Source organism: Leptosomus discolor, chromosome 26 (genome assembly GCF_034619465.1).
Source record: "Leptosomus discolor isolate bLepDis1 chromosome 26, bLepDis1.hap2, whole genome shotgun sequence".
Lineage (NCBI taxonomy): Eukaryota > Metazoa > Chordata > Aves > Leptosomiformes > Leptosomidae > Leptosomus > Leptosomus discolor.
In genome coordinates this window covers 1,913,858-1,935,330 of record NC_141416.1, presented here as the reverse complement: position 1 = coordinate 1,935,330, position 21,473 = coordinate 1,913,858, and the positions used below count along the sequence as shown (strand labels likewise).

At 56.3% G+C, this 21,473-nt stretch overlaps 2 protein-coding genes across 2 annotated transcripts; both read left to right on the top strand.

Moving 5' to 3' along the window:
- The first annotated feature begins 246 nt into the window (after positions 1-246).
- LOC147413607 (methanethiol oxidase-like) lies at positions 247-7,447 on the top strand. The gene is made up of 12 exons (XM_086478243.1): positions 247-381; positions 2,858-2,909; positions 3,070-3,182; positions 3,832-4,017; positions 4,489-4,609; positions 4,698-4,880; positions 5,193-5,375; positions 5,791-5,865; positions 6,168-6,289; positions 6,387-6,479; positions 6,700-6,818; positions 7,285-7,447. The coding sequence occupies exons 1-12, from the start codon at positions 247-249 to the stop codon at positions 7,445-7,447; spliced, it is 1,545 nt and encodes a 514-aa protein (XP_086334369.1).
- Positions 7,448-14,549: 7,102 nt separating this feature from the next.
- On the top strand, positions 14,550-19,386 carry LOC147413606 (methanethiol oxidase-like). The gene is made up of 10 exons (XM_086478242.1): positions 14,550-14,654; positions 15,772-15,957; positions 16,429-16,549; positions 16,638-16,820; positions 17,133-17,311; positions 17,727-17,805; positions 18,107-18,228; positions 18,326-18,418; positions 18,638-18,756; positions 19,224-19,386. Exons 2-10 carry the CDS (start codon positions 15,790-15,792, stop codon positions 19,384-19,386), a joined length of 1,227 nt encoding a protein of 408 aa, XP_086334368.1. The 5' UTR covers positions 14,550-14,654; positions 15,772-15,789.
- Positions 19,387-21,473: the final 2,087 nt, after the last annotated feature.

Below are 21,473 nucleotides of genomic sequence, written 5' to 3'. Positions count from 1 at the left end.
GCACTGGTGGTGCTCCTCGCTAACCATCGCTTGCTGGCTTGTTGGTGTTGCTGAGCCTGCTCTTATCCCCCCTGCTATCAGCTGCAATTAGCAAACTCGACACCCCACAGCAGTTTTGTGAGGGATGCCAAAGACGTCACCGAGGAGAGCCAAAGAGGATGACCAGCCAACTTTGCCAATGAGTGGCAGAGTAATGAACTTTTTAATTAGCAGGTGTGCAGGTGCAAGAAGCAGCTGCAGCGAGACATGCGCGTCGCGACAGCAGGCGATGCAGAGAGGCACCAGCTGAGATTGCCTCCAATGAAGCAAGAGCTTCTCCACGCACCCCTGGGCCGGTCGTGCCTCCTGCCAGCCCGGCACATGAGGAGAGCGGCGAGCCGGGTACGGCGCCAAAACCTCTCGTTGGGGTTTGATGGGAGGAAGACGGGCAGTTCTGCCCAGCTTGGAGCAGTGTGGGGGAGCCACGGTGAGCTCCGTGCAGGCGAGCGGAGAGGGCAAGGCCGTTTTGAGTGGCTCTGAAGGACAGCTAGCTCTGGTTTGGAGCTGCTCCTGGGCCCAGGGCTCCCTTCTGTCACGTTAGGGAAACGCGAGCCAGCCCCTCATTTCCCCAAGGTCCCTGCTGGCCTTGCAGCTTCCAACTCAGCTCATGCTCATGGGTGCTGCGTCCTGCTCTGCCTTTTGCTGTCTCCGCTGCTGGACTTTGCCATTCTCAGTGCTGGACTAGAGCTGCAGCGGATCCTCCCATCAGGCCTGAGTGTCCTTCGGTGGGCAGCATCCTCTCGTCCACATTGTCTGGAGTGTGTGTTCAGGCCGTCCATCCTCCCAGCCTGGAAACTTCTACTCTTTGTGGAAGGAGGGAGAACGAGCCTGCATAAAACCCTCTTATTTTTCCTTTTCTAATGCCTGGCATGCTGGGCCCACCTGCCTCTGGGTAGCGCACTGATTATTTGAGGAAATGCTTAAATCTGGGCCCTGGTGCTGGGTGCCAGGCTGCTCCCGTGTCCACCTGTGGTGTGTTTAAAGTGCTGTTCCGGAACCAGAGAGCCATTTAATTACAGCCCTGGTGAGACAGGCTCTCTTCCGATGGGGATCTCCCGAGGGCTTCTTTAATGGCGCTGCCAGATGTGCCTGGGTTCCTGCGTGGAGCAATTACTTACCCTGTGTCATTCGCCCGCTGATTGAGGAGCTCTTCCACAAGAGGGGATACTCATTCACCTTCCACAGCACTTGGTGTTTTCATCCTGCGTTAGTTTGGCAGCTGGTGGCAGCCAGGCTCGTGCTGATCTCAGGAGGGGACCTTTCTTCCAAAACACTTCTCTGCAACACCACGACCCGTTTAATGGAGGCCTCTGCTGTTCCCATGGGTGTTTGTGGCTGTTTAGTCCAATGGCAACCACACCGGTGCCTTTGGTGGCCTCCGTATGTCCAAACCTTGTAATTTCCAGGAAGCTGCTGGTGGGGCCCTTTATCTCGCTGGGCTTCTCATCCCTCAGGTGAAATTTGCAGCCACTGCACATTGGTATGGCAGGAACGTGGGCATGGAGGATGGCTTTAAATAGGTGGTTTCCTGGCTGGGACGTGGAGGCCTCCAGAGCTTGAAGATGTCCACTGGAAATCGCCAGAGCCCCAGGATCAGATATAGGAGGTTGTGTTGAAGGAAAAGACCTGCATGGACCAGCAGATTTTTCATAGATTCACAGAATGGTTTGGGTTGGAAGGGAACTCAAGGATCATCTGGTTCCAACCCCCTGCCATGGCAGGGACACCTCCCACTAGACAAGGTTGCTCAAGGCTCCATCCAACCTGGTCTTCAACACTGCCAGGGATGGAGCATCCACAGCTTCCTCAGGGAACCTGTTCCAGTGTCTCACCACCCTCCGAGTGAAGAACTTCTTCCTGGTATCTAGTCTAAACCTGCCCTCTCCCAGCTTCCAACCATTACCCCCCGTCCTGTCACTGCAGGCCCTTGACAAAAGTCCCTCCCAGCCTTCTTGTAGGCCCCTTTAGGGACTGGAAGTGCACTATAAGATCTTACCAGAGACCTCCTCTTTTCCAGGCTGAACAAGCCCGACTCTTTCAGCCTGAGCTCTAGATTGGTGGTTAGCAAGGTGGAAACAAGCCGCGGCGCTGGTCCAGCACCTCCCAAACACTTGGGAGCGATGGCTCCTCCCTTGGCAGCTTCCTTTCTCCCCCCACCCCTTTTCCCCTGTATATAAGGCCCCCTCGGAGCAGCCTTGGCACATCACAGCCCCCTCCAGCGAGGCAGACAGCAAGCTGCACCTCCAGTTCCAGCACCTCTGCGCTCCAGGAGAGTGAACCAGGCAGCCTTCAGCATGGGTAAGAGAGACTCTGCAGCTGCCCGGCAGCCCCAGCAGCTCCCAGCCTCGTAGCTCCCTCCTGGATCTCACTCCTTTGCTGCTGGTGGGGAGGGGATCAGTGAGGGGCTCAGAGGATGCCAAAGGGAGCCGAGAAGAGGTTTGGTGCATGATGGCCCCAGTGGCACTTCGGGGAGGATTCCTCTCCTGGGTCTGGGATTTGTCGCTGCCGTAAGAGGAGCAGATGCTGGTCGCAGAGGTCCCCGTTGGCAGCTGGGGTGGGAGAAGGTCCCTCGGGTGGGACCGAGGCTTCTGAACAGGCACCTTTTAGGGATGTGGACATTTCTCATGCTGTTCTTCTCTTCTCCTGCAATCAGACAGATGCAGAGTTCAGTGCTACGAGTACCCCATCTGCCAGGATGTGCTGAAAGGCAAGTGCTCTTGAGCGTGTTTTGGAAAGGGTGGTGCTTGGGAGAGAGCCCCGTGTTGGTGGGGACCACCGTGAATTAACCGTGTGCGCTGCTGAGCCCCTGCCCCCAAAGGGAGACAGCTGCAATGGTCTGGAGACCCCCTTTGTGGTTCTCTCCCCTCCGGGTCGGTGATGGCACCAGGCTGGACAGTTGTCAGCGAGCACGGAGGAAGGTTGCAGCTTCCAAAAACTAAGTTCAGTCCTATCTGAGAGCCTGTCGAAGCTTTGCTTTTCCTTTCTGGCCGCTGCACAGCCTGTTCTGACACAAGCTTTCTGCATACCCAGCTCCTAGAGAGGAGGTTGCCTACGTGACCTGTACCTACAGGGAAACGTGCTTCGACGAGCCTGACTTCCTGGCCACTGTTGACCTCAACCCCAGATCTGCGTATTATGGCCAGGTACCTGTGTCTTGACTGGTTTTTTATTGGGCTGGTGACCTGCTGCTCAGCATGGAAATGGCCTGGGGTGACCCAGGTGCCTGAGGGTGCCCAGGGCGGCTGCAGAGTTCAGCCTGTCTCTGTGTGCTGCGCTGTCAGAGATGTGCTGTGATGCGCTGGGCTGACCTGTCTGCTGCCATCCTACATGGGGCATCGGCGGTGCCCTGTCTCAGAGGGCTGAAGAGACAGATTATCTACATCCAGGGTGTAAATATGACCTGATGAATCCATCACAATAGGAGCTTAGAAGAAAATGCACTTTAAAGCCAATATAGGCATCGGAAAGTTACAATTTGAAAACCATTCTTAGGTGGAGCCTGTACCAATTTGGACAAGGTGATGATCATAATTTCTTCATATACCTGATTTTCTGAATTTTCACGGCATCGGGTGAGGAATTCTTGAAAGAATCTCCCCGTCTCAGCTGCACACAGTACCCTAACAAGGGCAGTGGCCAGTGACGGGAGGAGAGCTCTCCACCCTCAGTCTCCAGAGGCAGTCCCAGTTGCAGGCAAATGGGGGCTACCAAGACGGAAGTATCGGCCAGCATTAGGGTCCCCGCTTCTCCCCGCCTTTCTGCGCGAACCCTAACTCTGCCTTGACTGCCTAGGTGATCCACCGCCTGCCCATGCCCAACCTCAAAGACGAGCTGCATTCCTCGGGGTGGAGCGCTGGCTACCCCTACTCTTCCAAAACCACAGCAAGAAGGACCAAGCTGATCCTGCCCTGTTTGATTTCTTCCCGCATTTACGTGGTGGATGTGGGCTCCCAGTGCCGGGCTCCCAGGCTGTGTAAGGTATGACTGAGGTGATTCAAGGGCAGGTTTCTGGGAAGGAGTTGGGAACTGGTACTTCTCGAATAATATAGAGGGAAGAAGGGTTCTCTCTTCGTCTTCTCTTCCACCCTGATTTGAGAGAGCTGGCTCACATTTCCCTCTCAGAGCACGGGCAGCTCCGATCATCGCTGTGGTCCTTTCTGTGTGCCCTCTGCCTTCCAAGAGGGTCTCGTAGCTAGAGGCGATGCCAGAGCCAGACCAGCTGTTGGGAGTTGGGTGTTGCTGCATTCTGGTTGTCCGTACAAGGGGCAGCTCAGAGGGTTCTGCGCTCCTCGGCAAGGAGGAGCAGGCTCCAGCCCGTGGGAGTTCTTGGAAGGAAAGCTCCTGCGAGCCTCAGAGATTTCCAGAAGTCTCTGGTGGTCAGAGGCTCTGTCAGGGAGTGTGAAATGTGCTGAGCCGTGGGAGGCTGAAGTGTGTGTGAACTTCTTCCAGACGATCGAGCCTGTGGATGTCTTCTGGAAGTGCAACAAGGGGCACCTCAATGTACCTCACACCCTGACTAACGGTGATATCCTGATCGCCAACATGGGAGACGCAGCGGGCAATGGAAAAGGTATTTGCCCTCTAGTGGCTCCATGGACAAACTGACAGCTTTGGAAGCGGAGTGGGCGGTTGCTCATGCATCCCTGTTTGTGTCACAGGAGGATTTATTGTGCTGGACGGAGAGACCTTTGAGCTGAAGGGGAACTGGGAAAACGAGTGTGAGGCCCCTCCGACTGGATACGACTTCTGGTACCAGCCACGCCACAATGTTCTGGTCAGCGCTGGCAGTGTGATCCCAAGAATTGCGGGACGTGGAATAAGTCCCTCATACTTTAAGAAAGGTGAGGGAAGAGGGATGCAAGAGGAGCCCGAAGTCACTGAGGTGGCAGGAGGGTGTCGCTGCAGTCAGGGAGCGAGGCCAGGCAGATTTCTCCCCAAACAGCACATGTTACGGGCACAGCTTGAGGAGGTGCAGCCTCTGTCCTGTGGACAGGCTGGTCCCTGTCTCCTCCTGCTGCTCCCAGAGTCACTGCAGTTTCTCTGCAGGTTCTGGGTGTTGCTGCCGTGGCTGTCCCTGCCCACAAGCATTCTGGGGAGGGATTAGTATCCATGGGTGTTCGCCCCCCTTCTGACTTGGTTTTCCTTTTCCTCAGGGATCTTTGGGCGCCGCCTGAACTTCTGGAACTTGTCCTGCCACACGCTCACCCAGTGCTTTGACCTGGGGGAGGACTCTCTGCCTCATAGCGTTAAATTCCTCCACAACCCCAACGCTGCCGAGGGATACGTCGGCTGTGCCCTGAGTGGTGTCGTCTTCCACTTCTACAAATGCGAGGCGAGTATTCTGCCGGCAGCCGGGGAGACCTGGCCGTGGTGAGCTGCTGGGCAATGAAGAAACATGCAGAAGAGTTTTGGGGTAGCAGGGAGGAGGAGAGCCGGGAGGGCAGCCTGCAGTCCCTGCTTTGGATGTGCACGCTGGAATGAGGGGAGTCTGTTCTTCCCCTGAGCCTCCGGGGAGCCCATTGTGACCATCGCGGGGGAACATCTAGGGGATGAATTTGAGGGACAAGGCCCAGCCTTGCTGGTGGCATCAGACGCCGCTGCCCCTGTGGTTTCGCCTGGGGTAGCTGGGTGCAGGGGAAGCCTTCCTCCGGCAGCTTTGCCGAGCCGTGCGAGCGTGTGAGTGCAGGGAGGCTCTTGCCGGAGCAGACAGGATGGCTCACGATGTAGCACCTCTGTTTCTTGTGCAGAGAGACAACTGGGTGGTGGAGGAAGCATTTCGGATACCAGCCAAGGAGGTGTCAGGATGGATTATGCCCAAGATGCCAGGTTTGTGTGCCCTGAGGTGGTGTTTGCTTTTTCCCCGTGGGGGGTTGGGATGTGGGGCAAAGCCAAGTTTCTGACCCCAAAGCCTTGCTGTGTAACACAACGAAGGGCTGTCAGAGGGGCTGAGGGGCTGTGCCCACCCCCGAGGAGATGCTGGTGGCCCAGCTGGAGCCTGCACGCTTGGGCAGCCCCACTGTGCTAGAGGCACGGCACGCAGAACGGCAGGGGGAGGTGGGAGCTGGGGCTCGATGCGGGCCCGTTTCTGCTGGTGCTGCCCCTCTGGAGCGCCTTGTCTCTGTCCCCAGCCTTCATAACCGACCTCGTCATCTCCATGGACGACAAGTACCTGTACGTCTGCAACTGGCTGCACGGGGACATCCGCCAGTACGAGCTCTCCAAAACCTGCAAGCCCAGGCTGGTGGGACAGGTAAGGCCGGCGCAGAAGGTGCCCTGCTGGGTTCCTTCACGGGGTCTGGGGGTGGCTGGATGGAGAGGCAACGTGTCTGCCACTGCCTGGCTTACAGGTGTTTGTGGGAGGCAGCATCCTCAGAGGCGGCCCCGTGACCGTGTGTAGAGACGAAGAGCTGAAGTGCCAGCCGGATCCCCTGGTGATCAAGGTGAGTTCCGCGGCCTCTTTGCCCCCCCAGTGCCCTTTGGCTTTGGCTCTGCCCTGAGAACTCTCTGCCTGGGGTTCCTGGGGTGGGTCTCCCCTGTTGCCTGTGTTGGGAGGGGAGGTAGTCACCCTGCTCCGTGCTGCCCTGCTCCCCTGCTCCTGCTTGTGCTCAACTGCGCAAAGGAAGCAGCCGGTAAAGCCACTGCTGTCTGTTGTGCCTTCAGTGCACCAGAGTGTACGGCGGCCCCGCTAAGATGCAGCTCAGCCTGGATGGCAAGAGGCTGTACGTCACCAACTCCTTCTACAGCACCTGGGACAAGCAGTTCTACCCGAACATGGTCAGGTAAGCCACGTTGGGGAGGCAGGGGGCCTCTGGAGGGCGTCTGCGTTAGAAACGGGAAAGGTGACTCATCTGGAGGGCTCCAAGGGATTTGCCTGGGGGAGCACAAATGTTTCAGCCTGAAAGTTGGAGCGAATCCCCTCGGGGGTCTCCCCGAGCCAGGCCACGTCTCTGCGGCAGCATTTCCCTGTGTACCCACCAGAGGGGTTTCGATTTAGCAAAGCTGACAACGTTCTCCAACACGAAGCGAGCTCCAGCCCGTGTCATCGTGTGGAGCCGTTTACTCGCATCCATTGAGGAGTCGGGACAAAAGCAGGAAGTGAGCGTCCGCTGCCTTCTCGCCCGAGGAGACCCGGTGCTGAGGAGAAGGGCTCTTCCTGGCCATGGAGCAGGAGGGCGAAGGGCAGCACCTGTTGAACAGGACCAGGGTTTGCTTGTCTGTAACGGCCACACTCTTGTCCCCTCGCAGGGAAGGCTCTGTCATGCTGCAGATTGATGTGAACACGGAGAAGGGAGGCCTGTCTGTGAACAAGAGCTTCCTGGTGGATTTTGGAAAGGAACCCAATGGGCCTTGCCTGGCCCATGACATCCACTTCCCTTGTGGGGATTCCACCACTGAGTCCTGGGCCTAGGCGCCACCTGAACACCCCCTTCTTCTCTCTTCTGTAGCACAGCTGTTACAAAAGCGCAGGGTGGTTGGATTTGGGGGTCCCCGTTCATCAGTGGAGTTGGAATTTCTGCTACCGTGAGCTTTGGAGACTCTGCCTTGCTGTAAGGGTTGGGTTTGAGCAGACCAGTAGGCAGCGGCACGCGGCACGCGTCCAGTGCTCTTCCCAGTGCAAAGCAACCGCCGGGCACGAGTCACAGAGCGAAGCCCAGGGCAATTGCTCAGGGGCAGGGACGTGCAGCCAGCACAGTGCCCGTTGGCAGAAAGCAAAGTGCCCCATTCACCGGAGTTGCTGTTCTTCAGCCAGCTCCGTCCTGGATTGGCTTCCCCGGCCCGAGAGCCTCTTGGGTCCCTTCTCGCGTGCTTGGGCCGGTGTGCGTTATCGCCGGAGGGGTGTGAAGTGCCTTAGTTTGAGAAGAGGTGCCCGTTCCCTGACGCTGGTTGGCTCTGCTGTTCTGCTTGAAACATGAATAAAACTTGTCCTCACATCAGCTGCATCTTCACGTGTCTTATTTCACTGGAGCCTTCCAGATTGTTTTCAGAGGAAAAAAAAATGCCAGCAGGGGTTAACGATAAGATCGGGGTTTTGAAAATCCCTAAGGCAGGACACTGATTGTGCAAGACAGCTTGTTAGTCTTCCTGGGAGTTTGTGGTAGAAATTGGCTTTTCTTGTTCTTTTTTCATATGCGTTCTTGCAGGCATGTGTTTTTTAGGGAAACCTCACAACCATTTGTTCTTTTTCTGCCCCAAACAAACGTACCTTGTCAAAGTCTTGTCATCACCCAAACCAACCATTTGGTTTTATTACTTTAAGATTTGTGAAGGACTGAAAGAACCTGTGCATTAGGCACTCCAGTGAAATCCCTGGTGTGGAAGTGCTGGCTTGCTGCTGGTGAGAACATTGGTTTCAGCTTGATCAGCTCACACGGACAGCGTAGTCTAAACAGAGCTGAGGCAGAGCACAGTCAGGGGTTTCACCCCAAGTGCTCTGCGTTCATTTCGTATGATGTTGGCTAAATGACCTTAGTCCCTTACAACGCTCAATAGACTGTCCTCCCTGAGCCTTTCACAAAAGCAAGATGTTGTTGGTGCTGTATATTGTCCTCCTGCCGATCCTGTGCTGTGTAGGATGTCCAATCCCCGTCTCACATTGTAAGCCTGTTTGCTGCACCCCCACATCTTCCCCTTGGTCCCATTTGCCTTGAGCATCTTCAGCAGAGTGCAACACGCAGCCAAAACCGTAATTAGTTTGGAGGTTGCAAAAATTAGTGTATAAAGAGGATCCTTCTAAATTTTAGCCTTCTGTGTATTTACCACGGAGGAGTACGACTTGCTTCACTTCCTTCACGCTTTTCATGGGCAAACATTGCTACAGCACCCTGGGGTGCGTCATGATCGCTGGAGTGTGACACCCCATCCTGATCCTCCAGAGCTGCCTCCTCAAAGGGCCTTCTTGGGGGACGTCCCTGCTGTTGAGGAATGAGCCTGGTCCCACCTACCTTCATACCCCGCAAAGCACGGCAGGCGCCTCCTCCTCCTCCTCCCCGCTGGCTGGAGGGAGCCTGGCCAACAGACATCCCGATGCCGAAGTGACAGCTGGACAGCCGGAGGCGGCTGTGCTGAACCCCCCTGGAAACTCCTCCCTGGGACGGGGCCAGGCGCCATTGCCTTATCGTGAGGAAGAGCTCCCTGCCGAAGGGCCATGTTTGTGAGCTCGATCGGAGCCTGCTCTCCCTCGTGCCACCCACTGACCACCCTCTCTGCCTTGCAGGTTATGACAGCGAGGTGAGGATCAGACGGGCTTTGAGCCACGAAGACCGACGGGCAACACTGCAGAGGTGCCCCAGCTCCTCCTTCCCCCATCGGGCCGTGCTCTGCCCCAGCCAGATCGATGGAGATGCATTTCTGCTGGGACCAGCAAACTCTTCTGTCCCCTCCAAGGCCCGTTCCCAGGTCTCTGGCTCCTGATCTCCGTGTTTCAGGGTACGTGGGCCCTTCCTCAGCCTCGTGGTTGAGTTGTGCCGATGAAGGTGGAAGGCAGTGCACCCGCAGTGCTTCGAGTGTGCCTTACCTGGAGAGCGGTGGTCAGGGCAGCTGGCATCGGGTCCTTCGTCTGTTCCCTCTAGTGGTTATGTGGAAGCTGTGCTTCTCCCTGGTTCAAGTCCTTCGCAGCTTCCAGCAGCTCCCCGAAAGTCCTTTGTTCTGGGGCACAAGCTCAGAGGGCGGATGGTGTCTCACGAGTGGCCGAGGGTGTCCTTACAGTGCACGGCTCGCTAACACACAGAGTTAAGATGAGCCTTGTAGCCACAGGACTGGAAACTGATGTCCTGAAAAGCTGTGCTGACATGCACAGCCCTTGTGAGTGCTCCATCCTGCCCTGGATCTTCTTTTCAGACAAACCTTCCCAGTTTTGCCTCCCTTCCAGAGAGCAGCAGAGGCAAGAAATCACAGAGTCACAGAATGTTAGCAGTTGGAAGGGAACTCGAAAGATCATCTAGTCCAACCCCCCTGCCGGAGCAGGACCACCCACAGCAGGTCACACAGGAACACACTTAGCAACAGAAGACCCACACGTTTGGTCTCCTCCCCTCTGGTCTGCAGGCTGCAGCAGATGAACATTGACATCCCCTAACCCTCCTGAACGCTTTTTGCTGGGCTTTTGTAGCATTGGCTCATTTCAGGGTCTGGAAGCTGGGCTGAATATGTGGAAATTGCACCGAGTGTGAATGTGACCTTTGTTTTCTTTAAGGGGAGTTGCCAGGGAGATGAGGATGCGGATGTAACTTGCTGGCTGTTTCTTAAAGTGTTTTGCAGAGGAATCCTGGGTATCGCAGAGAGTGGATAAGGGTATTGATGAGGTTGTTATAGCATAGAAAAACTAGTCTCATCTGTAATACGTGAACAAATCACTGATGCATATTCTGCCTTCACGTTCCTACTAGGATGAGTAGAGACTGACCAGGAACTCATGCAGAGATGTGTGAATGACCCAAGCGGAAGTGGAAGCGAAATTGCAGAGGTGAACTGCCCAGCGCAGGTCCTCCTGGTTTGCCGTCCCTTCTTCTCCAGTGGAGGAAGGTCAGCCCTTCTGGTTCTGTCCTGTTACGAGGCTGGAGCCTGCCTTGCCGGGCTCATGGGGGCTTTTGAGGAGAGCTGCTAATGCCTGTCTTCAGGCAGAGGCATGGAAGGGAAGCAAAAGCAGGTCCTGCTTGTCTGCCCTCCCCAGCCGCGTGGTGCTGCCACTCCTCTGGTGTCAGATGGAGCGATGGTGCGGCTGCAGGAGGAGCCAGCGGAAGGAGCTGATCTGGCAGAAAACTGCGCTGCCGAGACATGACTCACCGTCCCTCGCCCTGTGCTGCGCGCGGCGGGGCCCTTCGGGGGCAGCCTGAAGTCACTCCTCGTGGCACGGTGTCTGAAATCATGACCTAAGGATGTGGCTTTCAGATTGCTCGGTCCAGCAGTAGCTGTGGGCTGTAGTGGGGAGGGGTGACCCCAGTGCTGCCACCGTGCTCCTGGCCAGACCATCCTGCCCCCTGCCCTGGGACTCCTGCTCCAACAGCGGGTGCCTGAAATCGCTGTGGTGGAAAAGGCCTCGAGGGAGAAGCAGCGTCACTGTGCCGCACTGACGTTCCCCCCAGGAAACCTTGTAGCGTGCACGTGCAAATGGTCTTTGAAGTGACGTGCTGGAGGGCACCGCATGTACCGGGTGTGCATCCCGTGGCCCTGGGATGATCGGGCTGTCTCTGCTCTCTGAGGTGATCAAGAGATCCGGGGTGGTGGATCTCAGCTTTTCACAGCCTGCCTTCAAAAAATCATCCCCTTCGTCCTCTCTTTCACGTTCACCGCTGAGGGGAGAGGTGGGACCCCTTCATACGCACGTTGGCCGTGATTCCCTGGTGCCTGTTGATGAAAAGCCGGGCCCTGCAGCAGTTCAGGGAGGAACGACAAGTAGGAATTGGGGCTCAGTCCGTGGCTTTACATTTGTCAGCAAAGCTCTGCTTCAGAACGTCATCAAACCCGACGGGCAGCTGCTTGTAATCAGTTGGGATCGTCAGGCAGTAAACACTGATGTGCAGAGCTGTGGGGGATCCAAGCCAGCACTCTCTAAGCCACATCATGAAGAGGTTAAGAGTAAACTTTGTTAAGCTTCCTGTACCACATCAGAAGCTTGTAAATCAACTTCCAAAGCCTGGCCCTGCTGTTGGAGGTGATAAATTGTGCCTGTCCTGACATAGGGGCTGGATGGTGTGGTTTTCCTTCTGCTCCCTTAGTGGGGAATGGACTGGAACAGACTGCAGCCCTTGGGAGATGTGGAGCCTGTGGAAGTCTGGGACAACGTACCTCCACTGGCATTTTTTGCTGGGACCCGGCGCTGACTACAGTCTGTCCAAACGCTGGTGGTGCTTAGTGCCCTGCTGACCTGTTTGAATGTGGCAGAGGGCTGGAAAGAGAGTGGGGAGGCCGGGACAAAAGTGTAGGGAAGGGGGATTTAAGAATGTGCGCTGACAAGCAGCACTGAGATGCCCCAGGGGTGCTCCAGGGTTTTATGGCAGGGTGAGGTGGGGAGCGAATGTCCCCCTGGGGAGCTTGGGGAAAGGCTGGAGACTGCTCCCGTAGCCAGGGGAGTTCTTGCTTGGGCGTTCAGAGCAGACTTGGTGTTCTGGGTCAGCAGGGTCTTCTCCCAGTGCGTTTGTGTGCTGCACCATCTGCGCCGGGTTGCATCATCCAGTCTCGCCTGGGATGAAAATTACTGCGTGTCCTTCCCGATCAGGATTGGAAGAGGTGGCCGGGAGGAGGTGGGAGTTGCCACCCCAGTGTGGGCCGTCCTGTGAAGCTCCTGATTGCTTTTCTGTGTCACGGCTCCCATCTCTGTCGGCCACAGGGAGCTTTTCTTGGGCCAAGAGCAAACCGCGCTGGTGGTGTTCTCCTCTAACCATTATTTGAGGAAATGCTTAAATCTGGGCCCTGGTGCTGGGTGCCAGGCTGCTCCCGTGTCCACCTGTGGTGTGTTTAAAGTGCTGTTCCGGAACCAGAGAGCCATTTAATTACAGCCCTGGTGAGACAGGCTCTCTTCCGATGGGGATCTCCCGAGGGCTTCTTTAATGGCGCTGCCAGATGTGCCTGGGTTCCTGCGTGGAGCAATTACTTACCCTGTGTCATTCGCCCGCTGATTGAGGAGCTCTTCCACAAGAGGGGATACTCATTCACCTTCCACAGCACTTGGTGTTTTCATCCTGCGTTAGTTTGGCAGCTGGTGGCAGCCAGGCTCGTGCTGATCTCAGGAGGGGACCTTTCTTCCAAAACACTTCTCTGCAACACCACGACCCGTTTAATGGAGGCCTCTGCTGTTCCCATGGGTGTTTGTGGCTGTTTAGTCCAATGGCAACCACACCGGTGCCTTTGGTGGCCTCCGTATGTCCAAACCTTGTAATTTCCAGGAAGCTGCTGGTGGGGCCCTTTATCTCGCTGGGCTTCTCATCCCTCAGGTGAAATTTGCAGCCACTGCACATTGGTATGGCAGGAACGTGGGCATGGAGGATGGCTTTAAATAGGTGGTTTCCTGGCTGGGACGTGGAGGCCTCCAGAGCTTGAAGATGTCCACTGGAAATCGCCAGAGCCCCAGGATCAGATATAGGAGGTTGTGTTGAAGGAAAAGACCTGCATGGACCAGCAGATTTTTCATAGATTCACAGAATGGTTTGGGTTGGAAGGGAACTCAAGGATCATCTGGTTCCAACCCCCTGCCATGGCAGGGACACCTCCCACTAGACAAGGTTGCTCAAGGCTCCATCCAACCTGGTCTTCAACACTGCCAGGGATGGAGCATCCACAGCTTCCTCAGGGAACCTGTTCCAGTGTCTCACCACCCTCCGAGTGAAGAACTTCTTCCTGGTATCTAGTCTAAACCTGCCCTCTCCCAGCTTCCAACCATTACCCCCCGTCCTGTCACTGCAGGCCCTTGACAAAAGTCCCTCCCAGCCTTCTTGTAGGCCCCTTCAGGGACTGGAAGTGCACTATAAGATCTTACCAGAGACCTCCTCTTTTCCAGGCTGAACAAGCCCGACTCTTTCAGCCTGAGCTCTAGATTGGTGGTTAGCAAGGCAGAAACAAGCCGCAGTGCTGGTCTGGCACCTCAAATGCTTGGGAGCGATGGCTCCTCCCTTGGAAGCTTCTTTTCTTCCCCCACCCCTTTGCCTTGTATATAAGGCCCCCTCGGAGCAGCCTTGGCACATCACAGCCCCCTCCAGCAAGGCAGACAGCAAGCGGCACCTCCAGTTCCAGCACCTCTGCGCTCCAGGAGAGTGAACCAGGCAGCCTTCAGCATGGGTAAGAGAGACTCTGCAGCTGCCCGGCAGCCCCAGCAGCTCCCAGCCTTGTAGCTCCCTCCTGGATCTCACTCCTTCGCTGCTGGCGGGGAGGGGATCAGTGAGGGGCTCAGAGGATGCCAAAGGGAGCCGGGAAGAGGTTTGGTGCATGATGGCCCCAGTGGCACTTCGGGGAGGATTCCTCTCCTGGGTCTGAGATTTGTCGCTGATATAAGAGGAGCAGATGGTGGTTGCAGAGGTCCCCGTTGGCAGCTGGGGTGGGAGAAGGTCCTTCGGGTGGGACTGAGGCTGCTGAACAGGCACCTTTTAGGGATGTGGACATTTCTCATGCTGTTCTTCTCTTCTCCTGCAACCAGACAGATGCAGAGTTCAGTGCTACGAGTACCCCACCTGCCAGGATGTGCTGAAAGGCAAGTGCTCTTGAGCGTGTTTTGGAAAGGGTGGTGCTTGGGAGAGAGCCCTGTGTCGGTGGGGACCACCGTGAATTAACCGTGTGCGCTGCTGAGCCCCTGCCCCCAAAGGGAGACAGCTGCAATGGTCTGGAGACCCCCTTTGTGGTTCTCTCCCCTCTGGGTTGGTGATGGCACCAGGCTGGACAGTTGTCAGCGAGCACGGAGGAAGGTTGCAGCTTCCAAAAACTAAGTTCAGTCCTATCTGAGAGCCTGTCGAAGCTTTGCTTTTCCTTTCTGGCCGCTGCACAGCCTGTTCTGACACAAGCTTTCTGCATACCCAGCTCCTAGAGAGGAGGTTGCCTACGTGACCTGTACCTACAGGGAAACGTGCATCAACCAGCCTGACTTCCTGGCGATCGTCGACCTCAACCCCAGATCTGCGTATTATGGCCAGGTACCTGTGTCTTGACTCTGTTTTTTTATTGGGCTGGTGACCAGCTGCTGGCTCTTTGCTTCACTGTGCCTCTGGATTCAGGACATTTACTCTTTTTTGCAGGGGAAAATCAGCAGTGCCTGATAGCCACTCTGTCACCCCAGCTGTCTGTTTATGCCTTGCACCTTCTTGTCCTCCTGCCTCTTTCTGTCTCATCCACCCCGGCTTGACTCTTGTCCCCTGTGGCCTGGTCGTGTCCTGCCAAGACCCGTCTGGAAAACCCCCTGTGAGTTTTGTCATGACAGGTCTTCTTGCTTCTCCACTGGTGTTATGCATGAGACAGGGCTGTCGTGTGCTGGGGATCTCACCCTCCTGCCCTCTTTCCACTGTCCCCTGAGTGCCTGGCAATAGTTGAATCATCTCGGTCTCTGGGTCCCAGGGACAAGGTGACTCACTTCCCAGCTCACTTCCAGAGTACCTTGGTGCTGCTGGGGAGCTTTTGAGCACATGCCCTGAATCACCCTCTCACAGCTGCTCAGCGTGGAAATGGCCTGGGGTGACCCAGGTGCCTGAGGGTGCCCAGGGCGGCTGCAGAGTTCAGCCTGTCTCTGTGTGCTGCACTGTCAGAGATGTGCTGTAATGCGCTGGGCTGACCTGTCTGCTGCCATCCTACATGGGGCATCGGCGGTGCCCTGTCTCAGAGGGCTGAAGAAACAGATTATCTACATCCAGGGTGTAAATATGACCTGATGAATCCATCACAATAGGAGCTTAGAAGAAAATGCACTTTAAAGCAAATATAGGCATCGGAAAGTTACAATTTGAAAACCATTCTTAGGTGGAGCCTGTACCAATTTGGACAAGGTGATGATCATAATTTCTTCATATACCTGATTTTCTGAATTTTCATGGCATCGGGTGAGGAATTCTTGAAAGAATCTCCCCGTCTCAGCTGCACACAGTACCCTAACAAGGGCAGTGGCCAGTGACGGGAGGAGAGCTCTCCACCCTCAGTCTCCAGAGGTAGTCCCAGTTGCAGACAAATGGGGGCTACCAAGACAGAAGTATCTGCCAGCATTAGGGTCCCCACTTCTCCCCGCCTTCCTGCGCGAACCCTAACTCCGCCTTGACTGCCTAGGTGATCCACCGCCTGCCCATGCCCAACCTCAAAGACGAGCTGCATTCCTCGGGGTGGAGCGCTGGCTGCCTCTGCTCTTCCAAAACCACAGCAAGAAGGACCAAGCTGATCCTGCCCTGTTTGATTTCTTCCCGCATTTACGTGGTGGATGTGGGCTCCCAGTGCCGGGCTCCCAGGCTGTGTAAGGTATGACTGAGGTGATTCAAGGGCAGGTTTCTGGGAAGGAGTTGGGAACTGGTACTTCTGGAATAATATAGAGGGAAGAAGGGTTCTCTCTTCGTCTTCTCTTCCACCCTGATTTGAGAGAGCTGGCTCACATTTCCCTCTCAGAGCACGGGCAGCTCCGATCATCGCTGTGGTCCTTTCTGTGTGCCCTCTGCCTTCCAAGAGGGTCTCGTAGCTAGAGGCGATGCCAGAGCCAGACCAGCTGTTGGGAGTTGGGTGTTGCTGCATTCTGGTTGTCCGTACAAGGGGCAGCTCAGAGGGTTCTGTGCTCCTCGGCAAGGAGGAGCAGGCTCCAGCCCGTGGGAGTTCTTGGAAGGAAAGCTCCTGCGAGCCTCAGAGATTTCCAGAAGTCTCTGGTGGTCAGAGGCTCTGTCAGGGAGTGTGAAATGTGCTGAGCCGTGGGAGGCTGAAGTGTGTGTGAACTTCTTCCAGACGATCGAGCCTGTGGATGTCTTCTGGAAGTGCAACAAGGGGCACCTCAATGTACCTCACACCCTGCCTAACGGTGATATCCTGATCGCCAACATGGGAGACGCAGCGGGCAATGGAAAAGGTATTTGCCCTCTAGTGGCTCCATGGACAAACTGACAGCTTTGGAAGCGGAGTGGGCAGTTGGTCATGCGTCCCTGTTTGTGTCACAGGAGGATTTATTGTGCTGGACGGAGAGACCTTTGAGCTGAAGGGGAACTGGGAAAATGAGTATGAGGCCCCTCCGACTGGATACGACTTCTGGTACCAGCCACGCCACAATGTTCTGGTCAGCGCTGGCAGTGGGATCCCAAGAATTGCAGGACGTGGAATAAGTCCCGAATACTTTAAGAAAGGTGAGGGAAGAGGGATGCAAGAGGAGCCCGAAGTCACTGAGGTGGCAGGAGGGTGTCGCTGCAGTCAGGGAGCGAGGCCAGGCAGATTTCTCCCCAAACAGCCCATGTTACGGGCACGGCTTGAGGAGGTGCAGCCTCTGTCCTGAGGACAGGCTGGTCCCTGTCTCCTCCTGCTGCTCCCAGAGTCGCTGCAGTTTCTCTGCAGGTTCTGGGTGTTGCTGCCGTGGCTGTCCCTGCCCACAAGCATTCTGGGGAGGGATTAGTATCCATGGGTGTTCGCCCCCCTTCTGACTTGGTTTTCCTTTTCCACAGGGATCTTTGGGCGCCGCCTGAACTTCTGGAACTTGTCCTGCCACACGCTCACCCAGTGCTTTGACCTGGGGGAGGACTCTCTGCCTCAGAGCGTTAAATTCCTCCACAACCCCAACGCTGCCGAGGGATACGTCGCCTGTGCCCTGAGTGGTGTCGTCTTCCACTTCTACAAGTGTGAGGTGAGTATTCTGTTGGCAGCCAGGGAGACCTGGCCGTGGTGAGCTGTGGGGCGATGGAGAAACACGCAGAAGTGTTTTGGGGTAGCAGGGAGGAGGAGAGCGGAGAGGGCAGCCTGCAGTCCCTGCTTTGGATGTGCACGCTGGAATGAGGGGAGTCTGTTCTTCCCCTGAGCCTACAGGGAGCCCATCGTGACCATCTTGGGGGAACATCTAGGGGATGAATTTGAGGGACGAGGTCCAGTGTTGCTGGTGGCATCAGATGCTGCTGTCCCCTGGTGTCGGTTGGGGGTAGCTGAGTGCAGGGGCAGCCTTCCTCCAGCAGCTTTGCCGAGCCGTGCGGGCATGTGAGTGCAGGGAGGCTCTTGCCGGAGCAGACAGGATGCCTCACGATGCAGCACCTCTGTTTCTTGTGCAGCGAGACAACTGGATGGTGGAGGAGGCGTTTCAGATACCAGCCAAGGAGGTGACAGGATGGATTATGCCCCAGATGCCAGGTTCGTGTGCCTGAGGTGGTGTTGGCTTTTTCCTTGCGGGGCCTTGGGTTGTGGGGAAAGCCGAGTTCCTGACCCCAAAGCCTCACTGTGTAACATGACGAAGGGCTTGTCAGAGGGGCCGAGGGGCTGTGCCCACCCCCAAGGAGACGCTGGTGGCCCAGCTGGAGCCTGCGCGCTTGGGCAGCCCCGCTGTGCTAGAGGCATGGCACGCAGAATGGCAGGGGAAGGTGGGAGCTGGGGCTCGATGCGGGCCCGTTTCTGCTGGTGCTGCCCCTCTGGAGCACCTTGTCTCTGTCCCCAGCCTTCATAACCGACCTCGTCATCTCCATGGACGACAAGTACCTGTACGTCTGCAACTGGCTGCACGGGGACATCCGCCAGTACGAGCTCTCCAAAACCTGCAAGCCCAGGCTGGTGGGACAGGTAAGGCCGGCGCAGAAGGTGCCCTGCTGGGTTCCTTCACGGGGTCTGGGGGTGGCTGGATGGAGAGGCAACATGTCTGCCACTGCCTGGCTTACAGGTGTTTGTGGGAGGCAGCATCCTCAGAGGCGGCCCCGTGACCGTGTGTAGAGACGAAGAGCTGAAGTGCCAGCCGGATCCCCTGGTGATCAAGGTGACTTCCGCGGCCTCTTTGCCCCCCGGTGCTCTTTGGCTTTGGCTCTGCCCTGAGAACTCTCTGTCTGGGGTTCCTGGGGTGGGTCTCCCCTGTTGCCTGTGTTGGGAGGGGAGGCAGCCGCCCTGCTCCGTGCTGCCCTGCTCCCCTGCTCCTGCTTGTGCTCGACTGCGCAAAGGAAGCAGCCGGTAAAGCCACTGCTGTCTGTTGTGCCTTCAGTGCACCAGAGTGTACGGCGGCCCCGCTAAGATGCAGCTCAGCCTGGATGGCAAGAGGCTGTACGTCACCAACTCCTTCTACAGCACCTGGGACAAGCAGTTCTACCCGAACATGGTCAGGTAAGCCACGTTGGGGAGGCAGGGGGCCTCTGGAGGGCGTCTGCGTTAGAAACGGGAAAGGTGACTCATCTGGAGGGCTCCAAGGGATTTGCCTGGGGGAGCACAAGTGTTTCAGCCTGAAAGTTGGAGCGAATCCCCCCAGGGGTCTCCCCGAGCCAGGCCACGTCTCTGTGTCAGTATCTCCCCATGTACCCACCAGAGGGGTTTCGATTTAGCAAAGCAGACGACAGTTTCCAACATGAAGGTGAGCTCCAGCCCGTGTCATCGTGTGGAGCCGTTTACTCGCATCCATTGAGGAGTCGGGACAAAAGCAGGAAGTGAGCGTCTGCTGCCTTCTCGCCCGAGGAGATCCGGTGCTGAGGAGAAAGGCTCTTCCCGGCCATGGAGCAGGAGGGCGAAGGGCAGCACCTGTTGAACAGGACCAGGGTTTGCTTGTCTGTAACGGCCACACTCTTGTCCCCTCGCAGGGAAGGCTCTGTCATGCTGCAGATTGATGTGAACACGGAGAAGGGAGGCCTGTCTGTGAACAAGAGCTTCCTGGTGGATTTTGGAAAGGAACCCAATGGGCCTTGCCTGGCCCATGACATCCACTTCCCTTGCGGGGATTCCACCACTGTGTCCTGGGCCTAGGCGCCACCTGAACACCCCCTTCTTCTCTCTTCTGTAGCACAGCTGTTACAAAAGCGCAGGGTGGTTGGATTTGGGGGTCCCTGTTCATCAGTGGAGTTGGAATTTTTGCTACCGTGAGCTTCGACGCTCTGCCTTGCTGTGAGGGTTGGGTTCAGGCAGACCAGTGGGCAGTGGCACTTGTCCAGTGCTCTTCCCAGTGCAAAGCAACCACCGGGCATGAGTTACAGAACGGAGCCCAGGGCAATTGCTCAGGGGCAGGGATGTGCAGCCCGCACAGCGCCTATCAGCAGAAAGTGAAGTGCCCCATTCACCGGAGTTGCTGTTCTTCAGCCAGCTCCGTCCTGGATTGTCTTCCCTGGCCTGAGAGCCTCTTGAGTCCCTTCTCGCGTGCTCGGGCTGGTGTGCGTTATCGCCGGAGGGGTGTGAAGTGCCTTAGTTTGAGAAGAGGTGCCCGTTCCCTGATGCTGGTTGGCTCTGCTGTTCTGCTTGAAACATGAATAAAACTTGTCCTCACATCAGCTGCATCTTCACGTGTCTTATTTCATTGGAGCCTTCCAGATTGTTTTCAGAGGAAAAAAAATGCCAGCAGGGGTTAACGATAAGATCGGGGTTTTGAAAATCCCTAAGGCAGGACACTGATTGTGCAAGACAGCTTGTTAGTCTTCCTGGGAGTTTGTGGTAGAAATTGGCTTTTCTTGTTCTTTTTTCATATGCGTTCTTGCAGGCATGTGTTTTTTAGGGAAACCTCACAACCACTTGTTCTTTTTCTGCCCCAAACAAACGTACCTTGTCAAAGTCTTGTCATCACCCAAACCAACCATTTGGTTTTATTACTTTAAGATTTGTGAAGGACTGAAAGAACCTGTGCATTAGGCACTCCAGTGAAATCCCTGGTGTGGAAGTGCTGGCTTGCTGCTGGTGAGAACGTTGGTTTCAGCTTGATCAGCTCACACGGACAGCGTAGTCTAAACAGAGCTGAGGCAGAGCACAGTCAGGGGTTTCACCCCAACTGCTCTTCGTCCATTTTGTATGATGTTGGCTAAATGACCTTAGTCCCTTACAACGCTCAATAGACTGTCCTCCCTGAGCCTTTCACAAAAGCAAGATGTTGTTGGTGCTGTATATTGTCCTCCTGCCGATCCTGTGCTGTGTAGGATGTCCAAACCCCGTCACACAGTGTAAGCCTGTTTGCTGCACCCCCACATCTTCCCCTTGGTCCCATTTGCCTTGAGCATCTTCAGTAGGGTGCAACACGCAGCCAAAACCGTAATTAGTTTGGAGGCTGCAAAAATTAGTATATAAAGAGGATCCTTCTAAATTTTAGCCTTCTGTGTATTTACCACGGAGGAGTACGACTTGCTTCACTTCCTTCACGCTTTTCATGGGCAAACATTGCTACAGCACCCTGGGGTGCGTCATGATCGCTGGAGTGTGACACCCCATCCTGATCCTCCAGAGCTGCCTCCTCAGAGGGCCTCCTAGGGGAACGTCCCTGCTGTTGAGGAATGAGCCTGGTCCCACCTACCTTCAGACCCCGCAAAGCACGGCAGGCGCCTCCTCCTCCTCCTCCCCGCTGGCTGGAGGGAGCCTGGCCAACAGACATCCCGATGCCGAAGTGACAGCTGGACAGCCGGAGGCGGCTATGCTGAACCCCCCTGGAAACTCCTCCCTGGGACGGGGCCAGGCGCCATTGCCTTATCGTGAGGAAGAGGTCCCTGCCGAAGGGCCATGTTTGTGAGCTCGATCGGAGCCTGCTCTCCCTCGTGCCACCCACTGAGCACCCTCTCTGCCTTGCAGGTGGTGACAGCGAGGTGAGGATCAGACGGGCTTTGAGCCACGAAGACCGACGGGCAACACTGCAGAGGTGCCCCAGCTCCTCCTTCCCCCATCGGGCCGTGCTCTGCCCCAGCCAGATCGATGGAGATGCATTTCTGCTGGGACCAGCAAACTCTTCTGTCCCCTCCAAGGCCCGTTCCCAGGTCTCTGGCTCCTGATCTCCGTGTTTCAGGGCACGTGGGCCCTTCCTCAGCCTCATGGATGAGTTGTGCCGAGGAAGGTGGAAGGCGGTGCGCCCGCAGTGCTGCGAG

What these genes read in the sequence shown, in the direction of transcription:
- LOC147413607 (XM_086478243.1), top strand. Translation starts at nt 247, where the DNA reads ATGCGCGTCGCGACAGCAGGCGATGCAGAGAGGCACCAGCTGAGATTG. An exon ending in GGGCTCCCAGGCTGTGTAAG is followed by an intron (nt 4,018 to 4,488) that starts GTATGACTGAGG and finishes AACTTCTTCCAG; the next exon opens with ACGATCGAGCCTGTGGATGT. An exon ending in GATTATGCCCAAGATGCCAG is followed by an intron (nt 5,866 to 6,167) that starts GTTTGTGTGCCC and finishes CTCTGTCCCCAG; the next exon opens with CCTTCATAACCGACCTCGTC.
- LOC147413606 (XM_086478242.1), top strand. Translation starts at nt 15,790, where the DNA reads ATGCCCAACCTCAAAGACGAGCTGCATTCCTCGGGGTGGAGCGCTGGC. An exon ending in TCCACTTCTACAAGTGTGAG is followed by an intron (nt 17,312 to 17,726) that starts GTGAGTATTCTG and finishes TTTCTTGTGCAG; the next exon opens with CGAGACAACTGGATGGTGGA. An exon ending in CGGATCCCCTGGTGATCAAG is followed by an intron (nt 18,419 to 18,637) that starts GTGACTTCCGCG and finishes TTGTGCCTTCAG; the next exon opens with TGCACCAGAGTGTACGGCGG.